The sequence below is a fragment of the Pipistrellus hanaki genome, assembly GCF_964339955.1.
Source record: "Pipistrellus hanaki genome assembly, chromosome: 17".
NCBI classification, from domain to species: Eukaryota; Metazoa; Chordata; class Mammalia; order Chiroptera; family Vespertilionidae; genus Pipistrellus; species Pipistrellus hanaki.
In genome coordinates this window covers 44,307,467-44,334,377 of record NC_140519.1, presented here as the reverse complement: position 1 = coordinate 44,334,377, position 26,911 = coordinate 44,307,467, and the positions used below count along the sequence as shown (strand labels likewise).

At 40.5% G+C, this 26,911-nt stretch overlaps 1 protein-coding gene across 2 annotated transcripts in view; it reads left to right on the top strand.

The window, feature by feature from the left end:
- The window catches only part of PCMTD1 (protein-L-isoaspartate (D-aspartate) O-methyltransferase domain containing 1), a 42,536-nt gene that overhangs the window by 3,206 nt on the left and 12,419 nt on the right, over window positions 1-26,911 (top strand). The window contains exons 2-3 of one of the 2 annotated variants that reach the window (XM_084864739.1): window positions 12,699-13,133; window positions 21,010-21,112. In XM_084864739.1, the coding sequence (XP_084720865.1) occupies window positions 12,827-13,133; window positions 21,010-21,112 (410 nt within the window). In that variant the 5' untranslated portion in view covers window positions 12,699-12,826. Of the gene's footprint in view, window positions 1-12,698; window positions 13,134-21,009; window positions 21,113-26,911 lie in introns of those variants that run through there. The other variant, XM_084864740.1, reaches the window with a different exon arrangement.

Below are 26,911 nucleotides of genomic sequence, written 5' to 3'. Positions count from 1 at the left end.
CCAATTGCACTCTTGGTAAAGTGTGAACTACTCCGATGAAAAGAAAACAAAGAGGGCCTTACAAATAATGTCTCTTAAAATGCATCATGACAGACAATAGAGGATGTGTCATAGTATGATGGATTATTGTTTCAGTTTTCCAGCAGGTGTGACAACTGTGTAGTTTAAAGATATATGGCAAATACCGAAGTTTAATAAAGTATGATCGGTGGTAATGTGTACCGGAGAAAAAAAAATCCACATATAGGAAAATATTTGTTTTGTTATTCTTTGCATTTGCTAAGGGTGGTAATTGGATTCACATCTAACTGGCATATCTGCCATCCTTTGTCTCTTGGAAAGCTTACCACTGGGTCTGAGTGGATTTTATATTTGTAGGACACAGAAATGTAAAGAGGTGTCTTTAGAATATTTTAAGATCTGTTGACTTGGCTTTTGGAGGGCGAGGAAACCAATGCTGTGTAAGTATATTTTCAGAAATTAATGAGAGGTTGTTAAGGCTGATGGGAAGAAATAAAAAGTTTATTTTGGGGACATGTAATTAGGAGTAGCATCAGGTATGATCTAGAGCACATGTGTCAAACACAAGGCCCGCCGGCCAAATCCAGCCTGCCAGGCCTTGCAATGTGGCCTGCACCGCGCTGTCATCACTGCACTCCGCTGTCAGTTTATGACTGTTCAGTAAACCATTCGGCCCGCGATTTAGGCTGGATTTTAGATTTTGGCCCCTTCTCTGATTGAGTTCGACACCCCTAATCTAGAGCGATGTTTTACCAGCTATTGTGATAGTTCATAAAGGACTTGTTTCTTGATGGTTCTCTTTTTAGGGAGAAACTGGTTAAGGTGAAGGAGAAGCTGAAAGACAGGGAGAAAAATCAAAATTGGCTGTCAAAATACACAAAAGGAGAGGATGGTTCTTCAAAAGATGGGTCGTCAATAGAGTCAAATGTGAGGATGAATGCCAAGGAATATGAGAATTTAAACATCATAGATCTTTGAATTTTGATATACTGAAAAATAAGCTCATTATCACTGTGTTAGCTGAGTCTCGCTGGGGATTGAGTTTAACAATACTCATAAGCTCTGCTCTCACAGTTTCTTCTGTGCTAATGTGGATACGAAAGAATAAAACTGCCCATACTGCAGTGTCATTTTATTCCTTTTAGCAATATCAGGAAGCCCCGACAATATGGTCAGCTAAAATGCTCTCACACAGATTATATGAAAGTCTGCTTCCTAAAGATTCATGTGACTCAGCCAGTGTGCTTAGTGGTTGAGCCTTGACCCTTGAACCATGAGGTTATAGGTTCGATCCCCAGTCAGGGCACATGCCCAGGTTGTGGGCTCAGTAGTGGGTATACACCCAGTAGCCAATCGATGATGTTTATCTGTCATCCATGTTTCTATCCCTCTATCCCACTCCCTTCCTCCCTCTATAAAATCAATAAAACATTTTTTTTAAAAGATCCATGTGAAGTTTTGGACTTATTTGAATCTATCAAAGTTAATAGTTACCACCCAGGGGCTACAATTATGTATTTCTATTATGTCTATTTTTGCATCCTGTGTTCTATTATAGTTTAGCCACTTATTAATTCTTGCTTTATTAAATAAAAATAGGATCCTTGCTGTTAGGAATTGGGAATGTTGTGTATCTTGGTGATGTGATGGAGGAGACATCGGGGTGGTTTATTTTGGAGTGCTAAATGCAGGATTATCCTGGAAGATGCTGGAATCCTACTTGGCAGTTGCATTGGAAGAGGGGGGGGGAGGGCACTGTGGTTGGTAGTAGCTCATGTGACCTGGTCTGCTCTGGGCAAGGGTCAGGCCTGCTCGTATTTGGAAGTTCTGTGCTGAGAAGGACACTGGCTATCTGGAAACTGGTCCCTGGGACTCCGTCCTGTGTTAGTGTACTTAACATAGGAAGCCTGTGCAGGGGAAAGACTAAGATCCCTATGTATCTAGAAGGAAACGTCATGGCCTACGAGGTAATACATTCTCTGTGGTTATTTTTGTAATATTGTATGTTCAAAGACATTATTAAAACTATGAAATAGCTCTGGCTGATGTGGCTCAGCTGGTGGCAGCACCCTCCCATACACCAAAAGGGGATGGGTTTGATTCCTCCACAGGGTTAATGCGGGAATGTGTCTCTTCTCCCTCTCCCTCTCTCCCTCTTTGCCTTTCTGCCTCTCTCCCACCCTTCCTCTTTCCCTTCCTCTGTCTAAAATCAATTAAAAAAAATAATTTAAAAACAACAACAAATAAATAAAGCTAAGCAAATTCTTCCTTCAGCAAACTTCCTCCATCCACATCCATTCCTCTTAGTTGCGTGGGTAATGGTTTTTTAACTGTGTGGTGTGAATCCTTTCATTCTTTTATACACTAACAAAAATAATATATGGTAAGGATGTTAAAAGTCAGAACTCTATAAGATAAGGAAGAGGTGATGATGGGATACGGGCAGATAGTGAATGCTCTGGACTCCTTCAGGCCAGGCGCTGTGAACAAGAGTGTTATTGTTTGAAGTGTAACAGCCATTTAGGCTCTGTACCTCGTCTAGCAGGTTCTCCTGGCAGAGTCATTTCAGGTTTACCAAGTGGTGCTGTTTTTAGTAGTGTATATATCTTTGCTTAGTCATTTTTCAGTCAGTCTGCCTATAAGTGGGATTTGAGTGTTTTTTGATAGGCAGCAAAAAATAGTTTTTAGATATTTGATAGATATGTCATTTCTTTTTATGCTGGTACCGTATATGTTACTTGGATCCACATAGTTTAGATATTTTTTTATACCGGTTTATTTCCACTGACTCATTTCTGAACACCTTTGATTCACCTTTGGTTGCTTATACAGACTAATATTTTTTCTACAAATGATCCTTCTAAGAATAAATGAGTAAAGTAAAATTATGTTTCTATTGGTATAAATCCTATTGACTTCTGACCAAACTTATACCTGGGTTGCAGGTTCAGTCCCTAGCCCAGTGGGTCAATGTCTCTCTCTCACTTGGATGTTTCTCTCTCTTTCCCTCCTCCTTCCCTTCCACTCTCTAACAGTCAATGGGGAAATAGCCTCCGGTGAGGATTAGCAACATCAACAACAACAAAAAAACCCACGTACTGTTAGTAAATGCAATTTTACTTTCACAGTTTGACTATAATTTGAAGAGCAATCTAGCTAACAAGAAATAATTCCTTATATTATTAAAGACCTTTGGTTCTATGAATTCATTTTAGCCAAATTCAATGTAATTTTTAGACATTTGTCTGCAAATACACTAACCATTTAAGAGACTAATTTCCTTGAACAAAGACTATCTATGTGAACTGAAGCTGTCCATTGACATTCTCTCCTCAATGTGCCTGTGTCCGATCCTTGCCGGGCCTATCTTGCAGAAGTTCAGTGCAGCCTGGAGGTGCTAAGCTATAATTTAAGAAGCTTTCACAGACATTTTGGTTATTCAATTTGGACTGTTTTCTCCAAATGAGGTTTATTGACTCAAGGAAGCACTGGTGACAAATTAATCCTGTAAACTTAAGGAAAGCCTCCTAGTAGTTCAGAGTTTATAGCATTATGATGATGATGATCTGATAGCAATTCATGTTTAAAGACTTGTTAAACTTTCTCTGGCTCGTGAGTAAAAATAAGGATAACAATTATCGGTCCTCGTAAATGAATGAAACTGTAGTATCATTGTGTGCACAGTCATGCATTTCTCAGGTATCAGACTTACAATTCTAGTTCTTATGGTTTCTTATTTCTGATAATGCGAATACTAGCTATAGTGCATGACATGAGATCTGTGAATAAGTTTACAATAGCTCTGTGTTATATGAAAATGTTGAACAAGTATTTTACTCTTTCTCAGTCTTTTTTTTTCTTCATTTGTATGGGGCAGAAAATATCACTTGTCCTGTGTAAATACCAGGGTAATTATGAAATTATATGAGTTGGTATTAAAACACTTCGAATAATTAAGACTGATAATGTAAATATTTTGGGTTTTTTTAAAGATTCAATTATTGATAGATATGTATTTATTGCCATTTTTCTGTTCATATTTTCTTAATATATTTTTATTGATTTCAGAGAGGAAGGGTGAGGGGGAGAGAGAGAGAAACATCAATGATGAGAGAGGATCATTGATTGGCTGCCTCCCTCACAGCCCTCTTGGGAGTCAAGCCCAAAATATGGGCTTGTACCCTGATCAGGAATTAAACCTTGACCTGATTCATAAGTTGACACTCTACCACTGAGCAATACTGGCCAGGCTACTCTTTTTTCCCTTTCTTTTTCTTAAGACCCTTTAACATTTCATATGACGTGGATTTGGTGGTGATAAACTCCTTCAGCTTTTTCTTGTCCTTTAGTTCTTTATCTGACCTTCAATGCTAAGTGATAGCTTTTCTGGGTAGAGTAATGTTGGTTGTAGGTCCTTGCTTTTCATCACTTGGAATAGTTTTTGCCACCCCCTTCTGGCCTGTAAAATTTCTGTTGAGAAATCAGCTGACAATCTTATATGAGCTGCCTTGCAGGTAACTAACTGCTTTTCTCTTGCTGCTTTTAAGATGCTCTCTTTGTCTTTACCTTTTTGCATTTTATTTATGATGTGTCTCTTTGGGTTCCTCTTGTTGGGGCTCCCATCTTGTTGAAGTTCTCACTATGTTCATTGGACATTTTTGCAACCAGTATTTTGAACTTGGTCTGCATCTAGTAGATTGCTTGTCTCTATTTTGTTTAGTTCTTTTTTTGGAGTTCTGTTCTGTTCTTTCAGTTGTGACATGTTTCTTTGTCTTCACATTTTGGCAGCCTCCCTGTGCTTGTTTCTGTATATTAGGTAGAGCTGCTACCTCGCCAAGGCTTGGTAGAGTGTCCTAATGTAGTGGTGTCCTCCTCAATCACCCAGCCAGGGCACTTGAGGCAAGGACTCTCTGCACTGGTACTCTGGGCCCCCTGAGTCCGCCCTTTGAGGGTGTCACTTGTGGGGGTGGTTGGGTGGTGGTTTGACACGATTTGAAGTTGTTTACTGGGGATGCTGGTTCTGGGGTCTCCCGGGGGTGCCGGATAAGACCCACAGAAGACTTGGTTCTTCCCTGGGCCCCTGGCATAAGCTACAGAGTGGTCTGCAGATAGATGGCTACTACTTGTGCTGGCTGGCGTGGAAGTGCCCAGAGAGGCCACACTGTGAACCAAGGCAGGCTGCCACTATGCCAGGCCTGGGGCCGCTTAGTGAGAGGCATGGGCACACTGAGGCCAGATGCGCTGTGTTTGAGAGATTTTAGGAAAAGCTGAAGTGTGAGCCAAGACACACACTGCACGAAAAAGACACCGAAAACAGCTTGGGTAGGCCTGAGCGTTGGGAGCTGCAGGACAGACGGGATGAGTCAGGTTGATGGAGCCTCAGATACGGCCCCCGCCTGCCAGCTCTGCGGGGGAAAGGCTCATCAAAGGAACAACGGTCTCTGCCAGCACTTCTGTCTTGGAGAAGGCTGCTCTCCAGCTCTCCCCTGATGCTGGACAACTCAGTCCTCCCCGTGTGTCTCTGATGCCCTTTAGGCTGCCGCCTGAGCACTGGAGTGAGTCTGCGTGGACCCTTTAGGACAGACTGCCTGGGCCTCCAGCAGCTCCTCTGCCTCCTTCTTCCTCAGTCTCCACTCGTTTTTACCACCAGAAGTTATGGGGCTTCTCTTCCTGACCTTGGAACCCTGGTCTGGGGGGCCACGTGTGAGGCTGGGACCCCGTGCTCCTCAGGGGGGATCTCCACAGCTGAGAAAACCCTTTTGATTTTTTTTTTTTATCCACCACTTGGTGTGCGACCAGCCTGGTCAATATTTCTGTCCCTCCTACCAGTCTCCATGTAGCTTCTTTTCATCCCTAGTGGTAGGACTTCTGTTCAACTGGATTTCAGGCCGCTCTGCAGGGCGGGTGTTCTGTGGTTTAGCTGTCATTCTGATGTGGTGTTGGGAGGACTCGGACATTCTTCTTACCCACGCTGCCATCTTGACTGGAGGTCAGTCTTGGCAGCTATTGGCATGTGAGTAGTGGGCCTTAGCTCAGCCCATTCTTTCCTTTTCTTTCGTTACTCTATACAGATGACACTTTTTAAAAAATATATATTTTATTGATTTTTTACAGAGAGGAAGAGAGAGGGGTAGAGAGTTAGAAACATCGATGAGAGAGAATCTTCGATCAGCTGCCTCTTGCACACCCCCTACTGGGGATGTGCCCGCAACCAACGTACATGCCCTTGACCAGAATCGAACCCGAGACCTTTCAGTCTGCAGGCTGACGCTCTATCCACTGAGCCAAACCCGTTTCGGCTATAAAGATGACACTTGAGCAAGACAGATTTGAAGTGAATGGTCCACTTAACATGTGGTGTGTGTGTGTTTTTTTCTGTAAATACATACAGTATTGTCAATATACTGTCTCTTCCTTATGATTTTTTAATAATACTTTTCTCAGGCTTAACTTATAAGAATACTATATAAAATACATATAACATACAACATATGTGTTGATTGTTATTGGTAAGGCGTCTGGTCAACAGTAAACTATCGGTAGTTAATCTGGGGGAAGTCAAAAGTTACAGGTGGATTTTTGACTGTGGGAGCCAGTGAGGTGGGGGTCAACCCCCCTCACCTCTGGGTTCAGATGTCACCTGTATTGATGTTTGACCATTTATGTTTGTCGTCATCGAGGAAACATGTCCCCCTCTTAGTTGCCTGGTTCTCCCCGGCTCCCATGCCAGGGCTGTTGGAGGATGAGGAAGAAAGACCCTGGGGCCGTGCCCTCACACAGTGCGTTCTCCTGGGGCCACCAGTCCCTTTCCCCCAAAGCTGGTGAGCTCTGCCCTCACCTCTAAGGAGAAAGGAGCAGCTGGGAGCAGGGGGCTGCCCGCCGCTGGTTGCTAGGAGGGAAGGCAAGTCAGTCAGCATTGGCTCTGTTCTGCTCCGGGACATCTGCCTGCCATCTGCTTGCTTCCCACCTCCCCTGACTGGTCTTTAACCTTCCACACAACCTCCCGAAGCTGCTGGAAAGACAGTGTCAGATTGAACTGGGCCCGCGGTAGTTCTTCCCTAAAACAAAGGCTAAATCCACACCTCTGATTTCCAGAGAATAGCAAGCAATTTTTGGAACACTTCACATCATTTCAAGTGAGCTCATGTGAATACGCCTTTTGTTTGTCACTCCACTCCAAACACACATAAGAGAGAGAGAATGGCAAGCCATGAAATGGTGTTCTGTGAGTAAACATGACAACTTCCTTCTCAGACATAATAGCAACTGCTTCAGCCCTTGCCCTTTATTCTATTCTGACCCCTTTTCTTGTTCTGGCTTTCCCTTTTCTTGTTTTCCTCAGATTCGCTATTTTGCTTTTATTGCTTAATGCAGGACTTCACACCCCTCACAGTTTTTTCTTTTCTGTTAGAGGAAATGGCAGGAGTGTGGCAGGAAAAAAAAAAAAAATTGGCAGAAATAACAAATGCCAACAAGGCGGTTCCTAGATAACAAACTCAGCCGTATTCCAATGTGCGTTTGATGCTGAAATCAGAGGGAAAGCAGAGCCACAGGGAGCCCATGGGATCAGAACTGAGCTCTTCAGGGCACAGGGTTGGAAATGGCAGCCAGGAGAGCTGCCCAGGGCCACACAGCAGAGTTATCAGCGGGAGCAAGGCCAGACCTTGGTCCCTTGTTTTGTTTTCGGTACTTTTCTGTAACGGAGATAGCATTATCGCAGAATTCACAAATGGCAAACACTTCCATGACCTAATGCTGTGCTGGTTTTTAAAATAATTGCTTGCTTTAGTTTCATAGAAAATGAAATCATTTTCACAACTGTTGAATTGTCAAAATGTTCACTCTAGATTTTAACTTGCAAACTCCTCGTATATATTGATTATATATCAATTCAAACTCCCTTTGTACAGCATCTGGGGACTGGTTACACTATCCTGGTGTGCCCGTGTGGTAGGATATCAGACCTCTGGATTTTGGAAGAATTTTTGATGGCATGAAGTAATGCATTTAAGTGGAAGACGGAAATAATATATATAGTACTAGAGGCCCGGTGCATGGAATTTGTTCAAGAGCAGGCCTCCCTTCCCCTTCCCCTGGTGGACGGCACCGGCTTACCTCTGGCACCTGAACCCCAGCTTCCCTCCAGCCGCCCCAGAAACCGGGACCCGGGCTTTCCTCTGGCCGCTGGCTGTCTCCTAGAGGAAGTCCAAGTTCAGTGTGCATGAGGCCGAGAGCTTACCTGGCTCCTCCGCTTCATTCTTCAGCCTCGCAACCACTGCTTTCTGTCTGTGCTTCCCCTCGCAGTCCTGTTTGTAGTGTCTTGAATGGGCATATTTCCTCTTGCCTCCGTGTCTCTGTATGTCCTTGAACACTTCCTTCTGTGCTTACCAAGGCTTCATTTTCTCTAGAAAAGTCTTTCAGTCCTTTCATTCCCACTCCCACCTCCCACATGTTTGGGCTAGGTACCCCTTAACAGCCTCATACAATTCTATCATGGCTCCACTCATCCTGTTTTGTAATTATTCATGTTAACTGTTCTCCAGATGTGGCCGAGGGTCCCGGAGGCCTCCTAAAATAATAGAGGTCAAGGACTGGGTTTTCTACTGTAACATCTGAAAACAGCTAATGTTGTGCAAACCATTAGGGCTTGTGAGGAGAACAGCCCTGGGACTTACTCTCAACACATGTGCAAGTGTGTGAGCAGTTTAGCAGCTAGAACAGAGGCAATCGTAATGAAAATTTTAGCACAGCTAAACCTTTCCTGGGATTTGCACTCCTACACAACCCTAAACCCTTGGGCTCATCTTTTTCATATGAGATTTAGGCCCTGGAATAGTTTGCCTATAGGTATCATTTTCATCCAAATTTTAAAATCTGAACCTGGATATAGCCTTTATTAGTCTGTTTTAATTCAGGGAAAATGTCTTAGCTTTTTTTTTTCCTGTCTGCATTTATAGCTCCTCCAGATTACTTGTACTGTACCTGCATCTAACTGCCATATCTATCTATCATCTATCCATACATACATACATAGATAGATACATACATGCATACATACATAATTTCCAGGCTAAGGTATCTCTTTAGAAGTGGAAGCTTGTTCTTTCCTATCACTTGCAACACATGAACATGTATTTTAAGCCACCACAACTTCCTCATTATCTCCACCTCATTACCCTATATACTAAATACGTGAGCAAATCTGTGTTAAAGAAACATGCCTTGTAGCTGATTGTGCCTCCTATGCCAGGAAGCCCTTCCCGACCAACCACCTCCCTCCTGCATATCCTTACAGCTTTCTGTTGAGATCTGTTTTTCCTCCGAGGCTAGCCAGAAGTCCAGGAGAACTGGTTTCACAGTTTGGCACTGCTCCTTGTTGACAAGGTGATTTTCTTTCCCAGCCCTCTGAGTACCTGGCCTCAGGTCTGTTGTAACAGGTCTGAAACCCAGAGTACACTGCACTTTCTGCAATGGAAATGTAATTCCCTCCTTCGTTAACATCTGTGACTGGCCACGCTCTGCTGCCCATAGTTGATGTTCTTAAATTAGAAGAGACTCATGGATCTCTAAGAACTCAGTGTCGTTCTGAAATTATATGCAAAACTTTTGATTTATCTTTTGATAGAGAGAGGGGATGTAATATAATCAGACTTTAGAAAGGGTCCAGCCCTTCCCCCACTCCAAAAAAACAAAACAAAACAACAACAACAACAACAACAAAAACCAAACTGGCCTCTAGGAGAAAGTTCTTAAGGTGCTGAATAGTACCCAAATGCTTATAATTTCCAAAAAAAAAATACCATCTGCTCTCTTGCTTTAAATACCAGTTTCTTTCTCAACCCATCACTTTGTTAATCCTTTAAAAGTATTACACCAATCACGCCTTTAGGAAGCATCCTTGACTCCTGGATTCAGTTTCTGCTTTGGGTTTCTGGGCTCCTGTGGCGGTGGTCACACGCAGTGTAGCGTGGCGCTCCCTACCGCTCCAGGTGGCTTCTCACTTGAAAACGGGCATGTGAGCCTTCCTTTTAGGCTTAGTACAGTGTCTGCCAGCCAGTGGTGGTAGTTCTTGTTTGCTTGATTCCTCCTCTTGCCTTTGTCACCCAGTGTGCGAGCCTCTGTATTGTAAAGTCAGTGTTTTTTGTCTTGCTGTGATCATTTTGGATAGATCAGAGTTCAGGAATTCAGTGGAACCTGAGAAAGATCTGGTCATTCTTCAGTCCTAGAACCAAACAAGAGGGATAGTTTTTCAGACTAATAAATTATGGCCCTGGCCAGTGTGGCTCAATTGGTCGGCGCATCATCCCATGTCCCAAAGGGTCAAGGGTTCGATTCCCGGGGTCAGGGCACAAGCCCAGGTTGCAGGTTTAACCCTCGGTTGGGGCGTGTGCAGGAGCAGTCAATGGATGTTTCTCACATCAATGTTTCTCTCTTTTCCTCCCTCCCTCGCCCTTCATCTCTTTCTAGAATCATATCCCAGGGGAGAATTAAAAAAATAAATAAATAAAAATAAAAACAAACTAGTAAAATTATGGCATTTCCCGTACAGCCATTTGTTTAATGTTTGTGGTTAGTCAGAATTATAAAATCCTTATAAAATCCTCAGGCATGCGCCACACTGGAGACTGGCAGGAATCAATCTATTTAGCGTTTTTTTCTTTAATCTCAGGAAGACATTCATTCTCTGAGTAACAGATGAAAAAGCTAATGGTTAGAGGCCCCGTCTTTAAAAAACACACACACAGAAAACACTTAAATGCCAGACTGGCACTCAGGGAGTTGATATGCTTGAGTTACAAAAGGACCTCTTAAAGGACCCGCAGATTGGCACCTCCGATGGCACGGTGTGCCACGAAATAACACTCCTGCAGGAGAATGGTGCCGTAAGCCCTTGTGCTTTTAAAGTGATTTCTTTCTTTGATTATGAGGGCATTGAAGTCATCCAAGTTTGTGTGAGTTAGAATAAGTTAAATAGGAATGTGATGCCAACTCACGGTATTCCCTCGCAGAAAGTTTAAGGGGATCCTAAGAAAAGAGAAAGGGCGACACTGACAGACATGGCAGGCTCTGTAAGGAGGCCGCCCCAGGAGGGCTGGCGCACCTGGTGCCAGGGTCTGAGGATCCTGAGAAGTTCGAGACCCGATTGCTTTTCTTCTCTCAAGTCGAGAGTCAGGGTTGGCTTTGCCAGAGTTGGCTGACATAACTTGTTTTTGGCCATGGATATTTCATTTCTCACTGCCCTCTCTCCTGAGTTACTAATTCAGAAATTGATATATGAATTTAGTTATTAACTATAATTTAATGAAACTTAAGTTGTATATTCAGTAATATGTATTGACATTTTTATTTCATTAAGATGCAGTTATGTTTCATTCAGAGATACTGAGTTTGACTTATTAAAAAAGTTCTTTGTGTATGTATGTACCGTGTTTCCCCAAAAATAATACATCCTCTGAAAATACGACCTACTTACAGGTTTCCTTCTGAGTGAAATATAAGGCATCCCCCTGAAAATAAGGCCCCCCCTAGGCTCTGTCTCAGAATGCTATTGCTAAACATGGGAGATTTGGTCCACTGATTCTGAAAGAAATGGAGTCACAAGAAATTCACCAGGAAATTCAGGAATTGGATTGTTATGATGATGTTTCAGAAGATGATGACATGACTGTCATTGAATAAATGAGTGAATTCTTGATACTGTAGGTTTCACAGTTTGTCTGGTTTGTGTTGACAGCTACTGTACTACCGTACCGTATACAGGTAATAAATTTCCTTTATTTTCATTTAATAATAAATGTGTACCGTATTCTTCTTTATGGAAAAATAAGACATCCCCTGAAATAAGACCTAGCACATCTTTGGGAGCAAAAATTAATATAAGACACTGTCTTATTTTCGGGGAAATGGTAAAATGTGTGTTCTAGTGCTTAAACTATTAAGGTTGTTAATAAAATTTATTGTCTTATTTATCATGACAACATTTACCAGACAAAACACTTTTTTATACACATACATTCTTTAAAAATGTGTGTCTGTTGTTTATACAGTTTGTAAGTAGCTGTTTGGGTACAATATTCTTTGTGTTGTCATTAATTTATTTGGTGCATTTGGGAATTGTTAGCAAATTTCTAAGTTTAGGATTTTAAATTAATCCATGCATATTAGATTAGACTGCAATCCTCTGAAGGAGGCCGCAGGGGTTGGTGAGTAAAAGCGTGGTTTCTGGAGTCTGAACGACCTGGGACTGTGCCCAGCAGGGTCTCCCATACTGAGCAGCACTGTCTGGTAAGGCAGCTACTGGCCACACATAGCTATTAAGCACATCACATGTGGTTAGTATGACTGATGAATTTAAATTGCATTTAACTTTAATTAATTTAGGTCTAGGTAGCCACATGTGATTGGTGGCTACCATATTGGGTCTCATAGTATGAAGAGACTTAACTTTGCTGTGTTCCAAACTCCCCACCTGTTCAGATGAGGCCATACTTAAACTACCTTTTGTAGATGTTGTAAGAATAAGCACATGAATGTACTTAAGGAGCTTCACACGGTACCTGGAATAGAATATGTCCTTGAGAAATGGTAGTTAGTTATAATAATGATATATTTAATAAACTGGACTTACTTTCCTTTTGAGCATTAATTTAAACCTGTCTATTTTTATTCCCTTTCAGGGTTAACTTACTTTTGGAAATCAAGTGCAATAAAAAGAGGAAAACAAACTGTACCGCACATTATTTGAAGCCATTTCTGCTATAATTTTATTACGTTTTAAAATTGATGGTTTGATTTGAATGCTATCATGGGAGGAGCGGTGAGCGCTGGGGAAGATAACGATGACTTAATCGATAACTTGAAGGAAGCTCAGTATATCCGCACGGAAAGAGTGGAGCAAGCCTTTCGAGCCATTGACCGCGGCGATTACTACCTGGAGGGCTACAGGGACAACGCTTACAAAGACCTGGCCTGGAAGCACGGGAACATACACCTGTCGGCGCCGTGCATTTACTCTGAAGTCATGGAAGCACTGAAACTTCAGCCAGGACTGTCTTTCCTTAACCTGGGGAGTGGAACCGGCTATCTAAGTACAATGGTGGGCTTAATTTTAGGTAATTTATTTTTGTAAAATTCTTCTTTCAAAAGTAAGCTAAGTGTGTATGACTGTTTGTGACTGTCAGGGTCTGTCCGTAACTTCGTTAGTGTACAGTATATGTTTGAATGTTTATGCTCCAAGTAGCTGTCTTCCTTCAATGGGAGCACAAAGTAATAGTAAACTTTGCTTAGGCCCGGCGTGGACACTCATAGTTGGCTTCTGCATTCAGTCCTGGACTTCAAGAGCTCTCAGAATTGTTTTCCAACCCCCGGTCGTTGTCTGTACTTAAAACGGAACAGTTGGTAGGCAGGAGTCTGAGGAGTATAAAGTAACTTATTTCAGGTAAAGTGTTCTGACTGCGGGCATCGAGTTTGATAGTTATCATTTTCAAGGGCATGGTGCCAGGTTTTTGTTAAAGATACAGGAGTATGTGGGATCCAGAGGATGTGGCACTGGCAGACAGAGCAGAGGCTGGGAAATACACCGCGGAAGAGAGAAGTACCTGTCATTAAGGATTCAGCGTGCCTTCAGTAACTGCCTGTGCTGCCAGGTGTTGTTTCTGGTGTGAGTACCCAGCAGCGATCAAAAGGGACAGACAGCTCTGTCTGGGAGAAGTTTATCGGGTGCTTACTACGAGGGCTAATAGATTTCCGTGTCTATTGGAGAGTTAAACTGAAGCACAGAAGTTAAATATCTTGCCTAAAGTCACATCGCTAGGAAGTGGCAGATGGAAAATATGGAGCGTGGTGGAAAACGCGTGGCTAGAGGAAAATTTATTAGGACATTATGGTGTTGGATGGAGAACGAACACCCATGAATTTTACTAAGCCACCTAGTATTTACTGAGAGCTGCTGTGAGGCAAGAATTAGGTGGAGCATGAAGGCCCATAAATAGCCTCTTGCCCTTGAATTCACAGGCTTGGGGGGAGAGAAGGGGAGAGGAGAGACAAAACCAGCACTTCTCATCCAATGGGCTATGTGCTGTAGTTGAAGTGTATTGTATGCCCAAATATTAGGGATAAGACTGGTTTACAGTGTGCTCTAAAGTGATGGGGAATCATTGCAAGATTTTAACTAGAGAATCTCTGATTACACTCTAGCAGGGGTAGGGAACACCCGGCCCATGGGCCCTTAAGGCCCTTGAAATCATTTGGTCTGGCCCTGCCAAGGCATCAGGGGTGAGATAATTAAGTGTTTGACCCAAATATAGCAGGCTAATTTTTAAGTTGAGAATTTTGTAATATGATGTTATAAATATCCAAATGGTCCTTGGTGGAAAAAGTTTCCCCATCCCTGCTAGGGTAACCAGGTTCCAGTCCTTGTTGATCCCTGCAAGCATCATCATCAACCATGTTCTTTTCCCCCCCAAAGTATCCCCGTTTGAACAATAAATTATGTGGTCACATATGACATTTAAGGCATTCTTAGTCCTGAAATTTTCCTTTCCTACACACTGGCTCACTCTTTAGTTTCTTAATCATGGAACCTACAATCTATTTAATTTTTTAAAAATAGAGCATTTTCCTCCCACAGTTGATCTTTTGATAAGTAATAATTCCTCAAAAGTGTAGCAAATAATTTAAGTTTTACTGAGAAAGAAATTTAGCAGCTTCCATGAGACAGGAGTTTGTCTGTAGGTTGGAACGCCAGGCATCTCTCTCTTGTATCACTGGTGCCTCTTTGGCAAAGGAACCTCTGGGCTTTGAGGCAGTCTCCAAAGCAAGTGAGTGGGGAGAGCAGGTAAGTTTCTTTTCAAAAGTTGCCTTTGAATCAGTGCATTTCTTGGCCAGCTCTGGCAACTTTAGGCCGGAGTCCAGGCCTCACACCATGTCTTGCCAGCCTCAGAGCAGCTGTTACCCTGTCTTCCACTTCTCCAACCCTGTAGACCAGTTTCTGCTGAAGGAGGTCAGTCTAGCCAGAGGCCTGGCTGGGGAGAAAGGGGAGTGACTAGTAACTAGTTACTAGTTACTAGTAACCCTGCCACTTTACTGCTGGGTTGGCTCTCTTAAACTCCCTTTCTTATCCCAGTCTCCCAAGAGATTAGATACCTGGGACCAGGTGCATTTGTAGGGTAACCTCAAACTTCATTGTACCTTGAATGCCTTTCCGTCCATACCACAGACCAGTGTGGGAAAGCAGACCCCGGTGTCAATGAGCCACAACGCACTAGGTGTTTTCCTCCTGTTACAAGTCTCCAGGAAGCCAAGAGTCTTTAGTTACATGTATGACTATAGTTACTAGATAATCTAAGCCTTACTGTGTGTGATCCTGCACAGTGAAGACCAAGATACAGCTTCTCTCCTTTGGATGGGAAATAGTTTATTTTATTTTATTTTATTTTTTAAAAATATATATTTTATTGATTTTGTACAGAGAAGAAGGGAGAGAGACAGAGAACTAGAAACATCGATGAGAGAGAGTCATCAATCAGCTGCCTCCTGCACACCCCCCACCGGGGATATGCCCGCAGCCAAGGTACATGCCCTTGACCGGAATCGAACCTGGGACCCTTCAGTCCCCAAGCCGACGCTCTATCCATTGAGCCAAACCGGTCTCGGCGGGAAATAGTTTATTTTGCAAGAAAGATAAAATAAAAACATCTTAAAGAAGGCAAGGGAGAAAGAATAGAGTCTGTAAAACTATGATTCCAGCTAATAAATATTAGATCTGTCCAACTTCTGAGGAAGTTTTATTTTTTTTTAAACCGTCTCCCTTTTTTGGTTTGTACTTTGAGAGCATTTGAGTCAAGGAAGGGAGGACTCATCCCTCAAAGTCACTCAGAACTAAACCCACAAAAGGGTGCTGTGTGCTCCCGTAATTGTGTGAGTGCGGTGAATCGGAGGTGGCTGTGTTGCTTCACAGTGACCTTGTTAGCAGAGTCCTCTCCTTATTAAGTAACTGTAACACCCTGGCTCTCAGCCACGCTTCTCTCCCAGTCACAAGACGCGATGACAGGTGCGCTGCGGAGGGAGAGCAGGGCGTCCGTGCTGTGATGATGCAGATGGGAAAGATACTCCTGAGGAGTTTCCATGAGCATCCAGAAGCACACCTGTAAAGGACGGGCTATCATCTTCAGAGAGCTTTTGTTATTCAGTGTGGGAAAGGAAGGTTTATCTTAAGGAAATTTCTTGTGATTGGAGTTCGTTTAAAGCAGTTATTCATAAATTCATATTTGCCCCAGTCCTAGAGAATGGATCATCTCATTTTGACAGCTTGTTGAGTTTCAAATCGAAGATAAATTCTTCTTGTTTCCACTCTCTTCTCATTAAGAGTCTGCCTAGCCCTAACCGGTTTGGCTCAGTTGATGGAGTGCTGGGGTCCATCGGACTCAAGGGTCCCAGGTTCGATTCCGGTCAAGGGCATATACCTTGGTTGTGGGCATATACCCAGTGGGAAGTGTGCAGGAGGCAGCTGATTGATGTTTCTCTCTCATCGATGTTTCTATGACTATCCCTCTCCTTTCCTCTCTGTAAAAAAAAAAAAAAAAATTAATAAAATACATATATATAGAACTAGGAATTTCACAAAGATTCTTGTTTTTCATTGATTCTCTCAGTACTATCTTATCATACCTAGGGAACCCCCTTGAAAAATAGGGTACAAGAAAAGAACCTTGCCAAGTCCTCTGCTTTCCCAGAGTTGAGTTAAATATCAGAACTGTGATGGCAAATTATTCTGATAATCTTTCTGATTCGGGTAGGTATGCTTCTTCTCTATTCCGATCTTTTTTGCCTAGGGATTCCCTAAAATATCAAGGTTCATCCAGCTTAATGACTTTCTTAATCTCTTTCCCTAGTTGCCGAGTTAGTAATAGGAATGAGTGTGGAGAGACTGCCTGAATCTTTCCAACACTGAATATTTCACTGCCTCAGCACTATCATACTAGTCCTAAAGGTGAAACACTTAATAAGCTTTGTGCTTAACAGGAAACTTATTGCCAACATATGTAAATCCCAACAACTGCTGTATTGTCCAAAAGAGCTAGTTAGTTAAGCTATATGTTGCCATCATGTTTGATCTTTCTACTTTATCTCTTTATATCAGGGCAGAGTTCTCAAATACTCGTGTTTTTGCTTTCACTTTAGCCCCACTCAATTCAGTGAGCTTTAGTAAAATTTGCAGAATTGTGCAAGCATTACTGTAATCCAGTTTGATTGATATTTCAACATTTTTTTTTTTTTGTTAATCCTCACCTGAGGATATTTTTTTCATTGATTTTTAGGGAGAGTGGAAGAGTAAGGGAAAGACGAGAGAGAAACATCAATGTGAGAGAAACACATCGATTGGTTGCCTCCTGCACGAGCCCTGACCAGGGCTCTGGGTGGGAAGGAGCTTGCAGCGAAGGTACGTGCCCTTGACCAGAATCGAACCCAGGACCCTTTGGTCCACAGGCCAACGTCTGTCTACTGAGCCAAACTGGCTAGGACAGTATTTCAACGTTTTAGACATTTAGTTTACATAGGGGTTTGAGTCCATCTCTGGACTTCCAGATTTTGTGTAATAATTTCTAAGATTCAAGTGTAATAAAAATAGCGCTTTATACTATATACTAATATAAAAGCCTAAGCGACCGTTATGACCAAATGACCGGTTGACTGGTTACTATGATGTGCACTGACCACCAGGGTGCAGATGCTCAACATAGGAGCTGCCCCCTGGTGGTCAGTGTGTTCTCACAGTCAACCTTCTGTGGTCCCTTCCCCCTGGCTGGCCAGCCCCAATCGGGCCCCAATCCCCAGCCCGATTGGCCCAATCAGGACTGGGTGAGACAGGCCCAGATGGGCCCTGATCGCTGGCCAGGCCGAGGCACTGCACCTGTGCATGAATTTATGCATCGGCCTCTAGCTCTAATATGAAATCAGCGTTGAGAACCACATGTAGGTTATGGTTTGACTTCCACAACTAACAAGTTCAGTATAGTACAAGGAGAAGGGCACACATGTTAAGTCTTAACGATGTGTACCCATCTTGTACTGTATAGTATATGAAGCACTTTTACATAATTTACATGCTTTCCTCAGGGCCCATTTTATACTGTGGGAAAGACTTCAAATGCCAAGTGACTGATCTCAGATTATGCAACTGTTAAGAGGCGGAACCAAGGTTGGACACTAGACATCTGCCCTTAAATTCACTTTCTCACCACCCACGGTGTTCAGATTTGCGTCCTCCGTGGCAATGGTGGATCTTGAATTATTATAGTTCATCTGTAGAGCTCTGCTAGTTTCATGTTAGAAAGTACTTTTTGCTTGTAGCCGCGTTCGTTCTGTAAATTAGCTTGACAATTCTAAAGGTACTGAGGACTGCATCCCAGTGTCGAACACAGCTCTCAGATTTCTTCTTATATAGACGTCTTCCCAGTGAAGACATCTGGCATGCACATCACACTCACACAGTCTTTCGAGGTACTTAGAGTAGGGGAAACCAGGGCATTGTGTGTGGTGTGGGGCCAGCATAGATGTAAACAAGGAATGTTGATGGACACTTCATACCTATACCTAATAATTATTGACCTTCATGTATAATAAGCCTTGATTATTGACTAACTGGAAGGTGATAAATGAGTTAGATTAGATCCAACCACTATAAAAGAAAAACAGTCACTAGATTTTATTATATTGGTATTTTATTATATTGGTTATTGCTTTTAATAAACAGGCTATTTCCAGCCTTAAAAATCATTTCTAACATATAAGATACCTAGATTTTTCTAATAAGTATATTTGTCATAATAAACTTTGACTTCTGTAATGTTTCTATTTTCTCTTTAATATTTAGCCATTAAAGATATAGTGGTCACCTGTTACAAGTCTTATTTTTAAAAATATGTCTTACAAAAAATTAAGCATTTATTATTTCATAGGAAAATATCTCACATTGACAAATACAGAATAACACTGGAATTTATTGAATACAAAGTCAAGTTTATGCTTCATCTGTTAATGTTAGAAAGTGTTAACACTTCTTTTGGATACTGCTTCATTGTTTTCTATTGACAGCTTGAAGCTTTCTATTAGAATTATTTTATGTTTATTTTTAAAATCTTTTACCTTTTTTCTCTTTGACTCGTGCTTTTTAAAAAATATTTTTTAATTGATTTCAGAGAGGAAGGGAGAGGGAGAGAGAAATAGAAATATCAATAGTGAGAGAGAATCATTGATTGGCTGCCTCCTGCACACCCCCTACTGTGGATGGAGCCTGAAACCCAGCTATGCATCCTGACCAGGACTCGAACCCTGACCAAGTTCATGGGTTGATGCTCAACCAGTGAGCCATACTGGCCTGGCAGAATCAGTTTTGTTTTTTTAAATAATCAAATGCACTATGATAAAAATATAGTAGGTTAGCCGAAACCGGTTTGGCTCAGTGGTAGAGCATCGTTCTGCGGACTGAAAGGTCCCAGGTTCGATTCCGGTCAGGGGCATGTACATTGGTTGTGGGCACATCCCCGGTAGGGGGTGTGCAAGAGGCAGCTGGTCGATGTTTCTCTCTCATTGACGTTTCTAGCTCTCTATATCTCTCTCTTCCTCTCTGTAAAAAATCAATAAAATATATTTAAATAAAAAACATATATATAGTAGGTTAAAGCATTATCTTGATCTCATTTGGGTTCTAAGATAGCTTAGGAACATTTTGGTTTAATTTTTATAGTTTAGGTAGTTTCTAGATCACAAACCATTTTTAAGTGCCTTCTAAACATTCAAGCATGATAATTGGTGACTGATTTTTTATTGTTATTTTAACATTTTAGTATATGTTGTATTTTTAATGACAGTCAGTAGGGTGCACATCGAGTTAAGTAGTTCCTATGATAGATTTAAGGTACAGTACACACATCTATATAAGATAGAAAAAATAAATAGCACATACACAAATACAAGCTATACACTTTCTCCTGGGAGACCAATCTCTAAACTAATATAATGAATGTAGAGTAGAAAACCTGATTGGCTCAATTTCAGAAATTTGAAAATAGCTGGTGTAACCAGATGGATTTGTGGACTGTGGAGCAGACAGCATGCGCAGTAACAGTAGCCTGTGAGATGTGAATCCAGTTAGGCCATGTTGTCAGTAAGCTGGTAACCAGGGGCGGGAAGGGAGCCATCCCCAAATCTTCAGCGGCTGAGAAAGCCCTCCCACTTTCCTAATGCCTGGGATGTTACTCATCCTTGGCTTTCCTTAAAAAGATGTACCAAGTCAGAAGTGGGAAGTGGGGGACAGGAGAAGAAAATCTGCTCTGTAAAGAGTTGACTTTGATGGCTACATTCTGCTAGCCCAGTGGTCGGCAAACTCATTAGTCACAGAGCCAGATATCAACAGGACAACGATTGAAATTTCTTTGGAGAGCCACATTTTTTAAACTTAAACTTCTCCTAACGCCACTTCTTCAAAATAGACTGGCCCAGGCCGTGGTATTTTGTGGAAGAGCCACACTCAAGGGGCCAAAGAGCCGCATGTGGCTCACGAGCCACGGTTTGCCGACCGCTGTACTAGACAATGAGAGCTCCAGAAGACAGAATGTGGTCTTGGCCCTTGAAGTTAGCGGTCACTGGGTAGTGGTTGGATCCTGGGAGATATGTTTATAGTATCTAATAGCCCGTGGTTTTGAGATTTTAGAATTACTACATTTTTAACCATTGATGAACTTTAAACTTCATATAGTATCTGACTTTGTCAGTATTATCTTGACAGATAAGCATTATTTTGTTGTTGTTTTTTTAATTAAGACAGTATAAATTCGGAGATTTCCATCTAGCTTTTTAAATCTGTGGCTAGCAGATATTCACATATTTCAAGCCCGCTTTAAGTGTTCCTGTGACAAATGAGCAGAAATTAAGCTCTGTAATGACTTATCATTTATTTTTTAAGTAAAAATGCTGCTACGATTGCAGGTCCTTTTGGAATAAATCATGGGATTGAGCTTCATTCAGATGTGGTGGAATATGCCAAGGAAAAACTGGAGAGCTTCATCAAAAATAGTGATAGCTTTGATAAGTAAGTATTTACATCTGTAGTTTTGGTTTTAAAGCACTTATAAATAGATATGTGACATGTCTGTTCCTCAATAGTATTTATTGACCCTAAATTGTTCCCATTGAAGGCAGCAAACGTCAATGTGGTATAAAATGAGAAAAAAAAATTAACATAAAAATTATTCTGTGGTATAACTTTCATTTTTTGTAAATCTATAGTAAGTTATAAATAAATAACTTTTTTTAATATTATGCATCTGTCACTTATTAATAAGCTAACTATCATTCATTAAACATAATGCAAGCCCCATTTCTAAAGATACAGAGATGCTTGGATTAGAATACTTCTATGGAACTAGTTTTATACTTTTGGGATAGTAATTTAGTAGTTCTGCCCTCTTTCATTGTTACACAAGGATGACACCTGTTAGCATACAAGGGACTTAAAACTATTCCATTACTTGGTAATATATCTAGAGGGAATTATGATAAAAACACATTGATCTATCTTGTGATAGGGTAGTGTTTGAGAGATTTGTTTATAAAACCATCATTTGGAGCTCATACTTTCCCTTTGAAGAAACACTGGTCTTTCCTTCTTCTGCCAACAGGGAAGTCTGTTGGTTGCGTAATATTTCTAACATTCAGTAATGATAATTCCAGACCTAGGGCTTCTTATGCTAAAGTACGAACTCTGAAATCAAGTAAAATTTGGAGGGCATTTATTTTTCCCAACCAGTCATATTTTCAGAGAACATTTAAAAGGATAGAAATCACAAACTTGCAACTTAGTCCTTTTATACAACCAAGTTTTAATGCAAAACCATTCAGAGTTCCAACTCGCCTTGTTGGGAGTAGTCCTGACCATGACCCTGGAGGTGAGAAACTTGGAGAAGTCTGAATCAGAGCTGAGAGCTCTTTCCTAGCGTGCAGGCTTGGGAACAGTGCCAAAAAGGAAGCCAAGGAGGCCCTGTGCATGTCTGCCGGAGTGTATTTTTCTTCCTTGTCCCTTTCTCTGCCCCTCTTCTTGCTTACCCTGGCCCTTGTCTTTCATTCCCCTTTGCCATTGCCACTTTTGAAGAGGCACTGATTGGTTGAAGAATGGAAAACTGATATTCTTCAGTAAAATCCTCAGTGTGGTCGAGGGAAGGGGAGGGTTTGTGTCTACTTAGATGTGGTGGTAACTGTTACCCAAGACCACAGTCAGGCAAGCTTGGGAGAATTTGAAAGTGCTCAGAGTTTATCTTGTTCTATAATTCATTCAGTGGCTTTAAGCAAGCCACTTGAATTCTCTGCATCAATTTGCCGAATGCCATCCTTTAAATTATTTATACTCGCCTTTATAAATGAACATTTAATTCATATTTTGAATTATTTTTCAAGTGCTTACCGTGTTGGTTCATATTCTGTTTCCGAGAATAACATATTGTTAGCAACAAAATAGGTTTTGTTTTTTTTTTTAGCCCAAGTAATTTTATAAGAAATTGGTGTTCAATTTTAGCATCCTGTTGTAATTCTGTCTTATGAATAGATTAGTAGCATGTTAAGTGCTTAAAATGTGGATATTTTAAGTAGTTCCTATTAAAATTTATATCATTTATTGAAACATATAATTTATTGGAACTTATTTTAAACTTACTGAACTTTTATTGATGTATGATTTTTTTTTGTTTTGATGCTGAAACTGTATATACATAAAAGTAATGTTAGTAAAAGTAAATGTTTAAGGTCTATTATAAGGTCGTTATATATGTGTGATAGTAGTACATTTATTTTATGTATCAATATATAATGACACAGATAATGCAATTATTAAACAAGAGGAACAAACTTCAGGAAGTATCTTGAATCACTGAAGCATCTCTGTACAAGTATTTTTGGAGCTCAGCTGTCAAGTGGGTGTGCTTCTAGGAAACAGTAAAATGTCATTATTTAAAGCATTTTTGTGTTGATGTAATTTAAATAGCAAATAATCTGTAACACAGATAAGTTTGATGATTATATATATTGAGGGGTCTCAACTTTTAAAATTTTTCTAAAACTATTCATTTGTGTGTGTGTCTGTGTGTGTGTGTGTGTGTGTATTATATTTGGCTAATATGCAAAGTGCCCCCTGGGGAGTTTGCCCGACACACCGGGAGTTCGATTTCTCGCTATGACATGCACTGACCACCAGGGTTGGTACGAAATGAAGGAAGTTCCTGGCTGGCATCCAGCAGCTGGGGAAGGGAGGCCCTGGCTGGCAGCTGGAAGGCCCCGATAGGCCCTGATCCCCGGCCAGGCCTAGGGATCCTGTCTGTGCACAAATTTCGTGCACAGGGCCTCCAGTGTAATTATAAAATGATCAAATTTCCTTGGCTGTATTTCATATTATTGCAGTATGTAAATTTGTTATATATAAAATGATGAATCATAAAATGTGAAGTGACTGATCTAAATGTCTCTTTTTAATTTCTAAATGTCTAGTTCTTTTAATTGAAACAACCAGTAAGATTTTATATTTGTTACTGAAGTGTTACAACTAATATTTAAAACCGATTCTTATATTAATTAACTGGACTGAAAAAATTAGTTCTAGAAATATCTATTCTAGAACTGGTTTTCAGAGAGCATTCTGAAATATTAGTTAAGCATTTTAGATTATAAAATTATCTTGCCTATAAAGAGCAGTAGGACCCTAACCAGTTTGACTCAGGGGATAGAGCGTCAACCTGTAGAATGAAGGGTCCCAGGTTTGATTCTGTTCAAGGGCATGTACTTTGGTTGCGGGCACATCCCCAGTGGGGGGTGTGCAGGAGGCAGCTCATTGATGTTTCTCTCTCATCGATGTTTGTAGCTCTCTATCCTTTCCCCTTCCGCTCTGTAAAAAAAAAAATCAATAATATATATATATAAATTTTTAAAGCAAAAAGAGCAATAGGTACTGGGAAAATATTTCACTTTGCATAAGACAGTAAGTGGTTGGAAATTAAATAATCAAGAGTTGCTGAGTCATTCATTGGCTTTTCTTTTTATATCACTTGATTTTAGGGACAGAAATTATAAAGTAGTTTTCTTTTAGTGTTTGATGATTTCCTTCTAATTTTTCTTGATGTTTATGGATAATAATTCTTATTTTAAATTTTAAAAAAGTTGTTATACAAAGTGCTTTTGAAAATCTGATTTCTAAGCAGTTTCATTATATTTATTTGTGTCATCAAAATACATATTTTAATTTAAATAATATAAAGTAACTCGAGAAATTGATTGCTATTTATGCATTCCTTAGTGCACATTATTCAATTATATGTAACATGGAGAATAGCTATCTCAAACATAATAGTCTTCCAATCTTGTTTACCCTGGTTTGGATCAGTTCCTTTTTTGAAAGTATTGTCATGTCATGATTTAAACCAACTATTTAAAGTTTTCTTACATATGTCGTTTGGAATCCATAGTGAACTTCCAAATATAGTAGGTGAGGGGGGGAAATTGATGAGCTGCTCAACATTACAGTATATGATGTCAGATGACCTTCTGAAAGATACAAATGTGTGTTTTTGTGTGTGCTATTTTATAAAACAAGCTTGGTTCCTGAGTCTTCACAGTAGTATTCCTTCTTTTAAAAACTTTAACATTATAATGCATGTACTGTCAAACTTGTTTCCTATGCTCTAGACCTGTAGCAGCAGATGAAATAACTTGGAGAAACTACTCTGAATTTACTGTACTTGGAGATGGGAGAAATGGGGGTGCGTTCTTGTATGGTTTATTCCTTTGCTCTACCTAACAGTATTCCTTTGTAATACTGTTCTAAAAGTGACATTTGATTTCAAGGATCCTCTAAAACATTGGCAGAATTTTTCAGTAAAGGACCAGGTAAATGTAAATATTTTGGGTTTTCCTGGGTTAAATGGTCTCTGTTGCAACTGATCAACGCTGCTATCATGGAGCAAAAGCAGCCAGAGACACTTTGTGAACAAATGGGCACAAGGCGTTCTCTGTGTGCTGTGTGCCGTGTACCCTTGAGTTGGCTCCAGCCCCCGGTGACCTTCTGAATGAGTGATGGCCACAATGCCCTGTGGCACACCGTTCCTGCAGACTCCCTCCTGTGGCTTATGGTACAGTCAGTCCATCTCAGATTCAGTCTCGCCCTTTTCTTGCTGCCTGTTATTTTCTCAGATTATTGTCTTTCCCAAAGCACCTGCCTTCTCGTGACGTGCATGCAGTAGGACAGCTTGTCATTTTTGCCTCCATCCATGTTTCAGGCTTGATTTGCTCTGAGACCTTCCTGTTCATCTTTGGGGTGGTCCAGGGTATCTCGTACAGACTTTCTGTATAAAAACAAGCAGCCGGCAGGATTTGGACTGCTACCCATAGTTTGTGATCCCCATTCTACTCTTCACACAAACTTTCTAGAACATTTTATTTAGCCCTCTATGATCTAGACAAGTCTTTGGGTCTAGCCCTTAGTTGTCTGGCTTTCATGAGAGAAGGAGAAGGTTGGGAAAGGTCCGATGATATGAATCAGTTTTGTGCATGCGCAGTAAGCAAAATCATCTCTCCAAGTGTGGTTAATTGGAAGAGTAAGTCAATTAAAGGAGCCTGAGCAGTAAACCTTTACCCTAGAAATACTTGGCAAGTGAGTTAGGAATTAGTATAGCATTTATTTATAGCCTCACTTATATATTCATATAATATGTAAACATGTATATGTAGTTCACTGGCTTCCAAGTGTGCATGCTTTGGGATGTGCCATTTCCCTATAAGACAGTAGTTCCTATGTTGTGAATTACTATTGGGGGCAGAGATGAGCGGAAGAGAGAATGTGTGCCTCAAATTTGGTTGAGGCGTAAGTTTTAAATTAATGTCAGAGCAAGTATAGTATTTTATTATGGGAAATGTAATTGATATATGGCAGTGTGTGTCATAATTTTCAGTGATAGGGATTTATTTTCCCTGTGCTCCGATTTGCTTTGGAAAATTAAGACTTCAATATTTTGCCAACTTTATCACTAGAGTAGTCCTGATTAGTCTTGAAGAGAATTATAATATACTTGAAGTGGTTTCACTATCTAGAAATACATATTAATAGTATTTCAAAATATTTCTCAGATATTTGAAGATTTTTATGTGCCAATGTCCAGATAATAGTTTCATAATTATTACAGGTTGTAAACAAAAATTTTAATCATGACAAGCATTCATATGGTGAGACAGATATTCTTAAAAATAGTCCTTATGGCTGTTAGTGATATATTTTAACAGAAGTTAAATGGCATGGGGAAAAATTTAATGGCTTCAAATACATTATTAGGAGAAAAATATTATTGTTGAAATACATGAAGATTCACTTTTGTATGAGGTACTTGTCATATTTCCTATAAAATCTTCAGATATTTTTATTTTTTTCCTAAGCCTTCAGGCGATGAAAAATGATTGTATTTACCTTTAACACTTTACTTTACATAATGCTTGAATTATTCTGAGGTGATTTTGATGCATTTGGAAGGGAAACATTGAAAAGCTAAAATCATTAGTCTAAATTTTTTTTTTAATTCAGTGGCTTCATTTTTTATTGTAAGAGGTTTCAAATGGTTTAACAGCATGTGGAGATCAAAAGATTAACATATCCCCGAGTTTCCTTCACAATGGAAAGCTCTGCTGTTTCATCTTACTGTAATGAAATGGTTATAGCCCTTACAACGCAAAATGTATACTTGGGCAAAGTGTTTTACAAAAGAGAAGTCTCTGGGATTTATTTGGCAGCTTGTTTTGGATGAGGTCTGAGAACAAGGTAGGATTTTCCCCCCGTGTCCTTGAAATCCTTGATTCCATTGAA